Source organism: Perna viridis, chromosome 8 (assembly GCF_037379345.1).
Source record: "Perna viridis isolate PV_CMFRI_1.1 ecotype Kerala chromosome 8, ASM3737934v1, whole genome shotgun sequence".
NCBI lineage: Eukaryota > Metazoa > Mollusca > Bivalvia > Mytilida > Mytilidae > Perna > Perna viridis.
The window spans coordinates 43,468,894-43,473,170 of record NC_142452.1 but is presented as its reverse complement, the minus strand read 5'-3'; the positions used below and the strand labels follow the sequence as shown (position 1 = coordinate 43,473,170).

Here is a 4,277-nt window from a genome sequence, read left to right as displayed (position 1 = left end):
TTTACTCTTACAATTCTTTGTGAAAAGGATCTCTGGCATATTCTGGCACGTCATAACTTACGACTTATTTTACTCTCTGGCATATTACTGTGCTCATATATGTCTGACTTTATAGTTGATCTGATCCAAAAGAAGGAAAATCGTTTAACCGTATCTCTGTTGATCACCGTTGCCACCATATAGGTAACGTATTGTGTTTAAAAATCATACATCAAATCTACCCCTCAAAACTTGACATAAAGAACACTACCGATATTGTGAAGACATCCTCATATTTTGATCTACAACCAAGACCAAACTGCATAAATGTATACCACAAACGCGATGTCTTCTCATTTTTTTCCTTTCAATTGTTGCCATAGTCCTTCAGCTACTGCATGTAAATTTTTCATATAACAACTCATACTTTATGCCTGACCTTGCCTATGTGTGCCGTGCTGGATTTCTTGAAATAAGGGTTCCGAAACAGGTTCATGGTATTACAATATTGCAATCATCACTACGGAAGGTTTTATATCGACAACAACACGTGGATCGTTACATTGTATCCATCTCCACCATTAAAACACATTACATTTGTTTACTTGTTATAGTTTTCCTTTCCTCTTTTGTCTATCCAAGTCGCGACATTTTATCAGCAAACTTGTCGTTTTTCTTTTAATTTTAAGTGAAGTTTTGTCCTTTTAGTGCACCTGATTCATACTCCCAGTTTTAAGTAGTCCATGTTACTCATTTAATTTTATTCCTTAATGCTAGTTGTTTTGGTTATTTCATGTTCTTTGTTGTTTCTGTTCTCAAGTTCTAGACTCTATCCTTAAAATTCATTCTTTAATTTGCGCTAAAATCTTGGTTCTATTGATTATTCCTTAGAACTATGCATGTCGAAAGAGTATAATCAAGGGTCCCAAGGTCAGAGCGGCAATCAAAAGAATGCAAACAAGGGACGAAGCCGTGACATAGAAAACAGACACACACTTTAAAGAACATAAAGCAACTAAAATCAAACATAAAAAGTTACAAAAGCAAATGAGCAACTCAGAATCCACTGGGAGCATGGACCAGGTGCACCGGAAGGGTGAGCGTCCTCTGCTTTTCTAGAAACACCTGCCAAGTTGCTCATAAAAAGTCAAGCCCGAGTTAGACGAAAGAGGAAAGGAAAACTATGACACGTTGAACACGTCAGTTTTCACGGCGCAAATGAACTCAACATTCCAGCATTTTGTAAACATCTGTATATTTTGGAAAATGATTTGGAATTATTTCTTACAGAGTATGAGGGATCTCAACCAAGAACAAGGTACCTGTACCATCTTGTTCGGAAAAACAGCGATGTATCATGATTTAAAGTCAGGATTGTAACCGAGTATGGGGAAAAGAAGCATACAGTGTTGCAAAATCATTGGTTTTAATGCTATTATATTCTAATAATAGTCTTGAACCGATTGTCTTCGAAAGATATTTCGATTTTTTTCAGGATCAACATTAAATTAATACCACTACGGGAGTAACAAGCGTTGTGATAGGACTGCAGACCCTCTTTGACAGCTGTGAGTATAGAAGTTTAAAGTTGTGAAAGAGGTTAGGTGGTACATTTTGCAGATCCATCTATTTAACATTGTTTGTATGGATTCTTGTGGATTTTAGGAATCCAGTACATAAACGGTAAATCACAATCATCGTAAAGAGACCAAAAGAGAAAAGCACAGATTTATGATTCCCTTTGATAAACTTTCCTTTATTGGGTTGTCTCAATATACTGTCATGGAGTTATCTTTAAATTCAATGAATTTTGAATTAAGGTTATTTTGGGAAGGTGGTCTTTCTTTACTTTTTTACAATATTTATATATGAAAACTATGGACCATACAATAATTCAAAATATAAAAAAATGAATTTTTATGGTTTCTAACATTTTCGTAAATCTGGTTTTGCCTTATTATCAAGTTTTACAGAATTTCGGCATTTCACTACTCAAAACCGTCAGTGTTATTTTAAATACCGATTTAACAATGCAATCATATGTTGGAAAACAGATGCAAACGTCTTTTCATATACCAATAATAAACATAATATTGGTCTGTTAAAATGACCTCATGTGAATATTTTATCTTCAAGAAGCTAAAATATAACAAGGAAAACCACGGCTTTACATTTTCATTGCATAACAGACATATGCATAAACCTTCTTCGTTCCAAGTTTACTTTAAAAAAAATTGATGATTTTTTTTAACAAACGTTAGCGACTATTTCCAAGTCCGTCTTCCAAATCAACATTCGATGCTGCTTTGACAGCGAAAGCTTGACGTCTCTTTCTTAGCCCACCGTCAAAATTAACATTTGATGCTTCGTGGACAGCAAGAGCCTCACGTCTCCTTCTTAGTCCTTCTTCCAAATCAACATTTGACGTCGCTCTGACAGCAAGAGCTTGGCGTTTCTTTCTTAGTCCGTCTTCTAAATCAACATTCGATGCTGCTTTGACAGCGAGAGCTTGACGTCTCCTTCTCAGTCCACCATCAAAATCAACATTCGAAGTTTCCTGGACAGCGAGAACCCGACGCTTTTTTCTAAGTCCGTCTTCTAAATCAACATTCGATGCTGCTTTGACAGCAAGAGCTTGACGTCTCCTTCTCAGTCCACCATCAAAATCAACATTCGAAGTTTCCTGGACAGCGAGAGCCCGACGCTTTTTTCTAAGTCCGTCTTCTAGATCAACATTTGATGCTGCTTTGACAGCGAGAGCTTGACGTCTCCTTCTCAGTCCACCATCAAAATCAACATTCGAAGTTTCGTGGACAGCGAGAACCCGACGCTTTTTTCTAAGTCCGTCTTCTAGATCAACATTTGATGCTGCTTTGACAGCGAGAGCTTGACGTCTCCTTCTCAGTCCACCATCAAAATCAACATTCGAAGTTTCGTGGACAGCGAGAACCCGACGCTTTTTTCTAAGTCCGTCTTCTAAATCAACATTCGATGCTGCTTTGACAGCGAGAGCTTGACGTCTCCTTCTCAGTCCACCATCAAAATCAACATTCGAAGTTTCGTGGACAGCGAGAACCCGACGCTTTTTTCTAAGTCCGTCTTCTAAATCAACATTCGATGCTGCTTTGACAGCGAGAGCTTGACGTCTCCTTCTCAGTCCACCATCAAAATCAACATTCGAAGTTTCGTGGACAGCGAGAACCCGACGCTTTTTTCTAAGTCCGTCTTCTAAATCAACATTCGATGCTGCCTTGACAGCGAGAGCCTGGCGTCTCCTTCTCAGTCTCCCATACAAATCAATTTTCGACGATCCATGGGCATGGTATGCTCCAATATTTGCAATTAGAACTGAAAGACAAGTATTATTAGTTGATAGATATTTATGAATATATTCATAGATTCGTGCAATTGCATTTTGGTTTTGTTTAAACAAGTAGATAATCGAAAATATTTTGAAGGTATATATATGCACGTTAAAACTTTTGAATTTACGGAAAATATGAAACTAACATTTTTACATTGCTACAAATTAAATCAATCACAATGCAAATTCAATATAACTTGAACTATTAAACTTATGTGTTGATCATTTTAACTTTACAATACTGTAAAATAAATGTGAATAATTGGAGGTAAAACATTATACACCTTATTTCTTACCAAATGTCAATGCACTAACACCAACGACCTTCATTGAAGACGCTAAATAATATCAAAAACGAACGAAAGGAAATGATTTTGCGATTATTTATACCATATTCACTAAACAAAAACAAGTTGAAATTGGACCCTATCATGATAAAAAAATAACAGTTAATTTCAAGGAAATTTAAAACCACATCCTTCTTGGAAAAATCGTAACAGGAACATTTGTTTCATATTGCCTTTTGCCATCTACATGCACCAGGTCGTAACGTCTTTTAAAAATTACCAATTTATTTTATTGTCGTACGGTTGACCCTTTTTGTAATTCATTATGATGTTATATTAAGCTTGCTGCACCTTTATAATTCGATAAAACGATTGTCATGTCATATTAAATGTTTATCCTATATATGTTTCAAAGGGGTAAATTCACTAGTTTCTGGCCTACTATCTTGCCAAAATTTCAACTTACTTTTTGAAATTTACCATTTGCCTATTTTAAAGCTAAAACACTATTTGAATACTAATATACAGAAAATACATGCTGTGGTGCGATATTTTTTTCATAAGAAGGGCACAAAACTCTACATCTACACAGTTTTCGGAGGATTGTTACAAAAATGTAAGAATTATGGGTAGTTTTTTAATCCAAA

The 4,277-nt window shown here is 35.8% G+C and overlaps 1 protein-coding gene across 1 annotated transcript; it reads right to left on the bottom strand.

The window, feature by feature from the left end:
- Positions 1-2,063: 2,063 nt before the first annotated feature.
- On the bottom strand, positions 2,064-3,722 carry LOC148610646 (uncharacterized). The gene is made up of 2 exons (XM_088595875.1): positions 3,640-3,722; positions 2,064-3,327 (listed from the first exon to the last, which is right to left on the bottom strand). Exons 1-2 carry the CDS (start codon positions 3,671-3,673, stop codon positions 2,237-2,239), a joined length of 1,125 nt encoding a protein of 374 aa, XP_088452001.1. The 5' UTR covers positions 3,674-3,722; the 3' UTR covers positions 2,064-2,236.
- Between the last annotated feature and the right edge of the window lie 555 nt (positions 3,723-4,277).

Excerpts from the sequence above, each read along its gene's own strand:
- LOC148610646 (XM_088595875.1), bottom strand. The coding sequence starts at position 3,673 with ATGAAGGTCGTTGGTGTTAGTGCATTGACATTTG. Across the intron at positions 3,328-3,639 it reads TGTTAGTGCATTGACATTTG|TTCTAATTGCAAATATTGGA; the intron begins GTAAGAAATAAG and ends CTTGTCTTTCAG.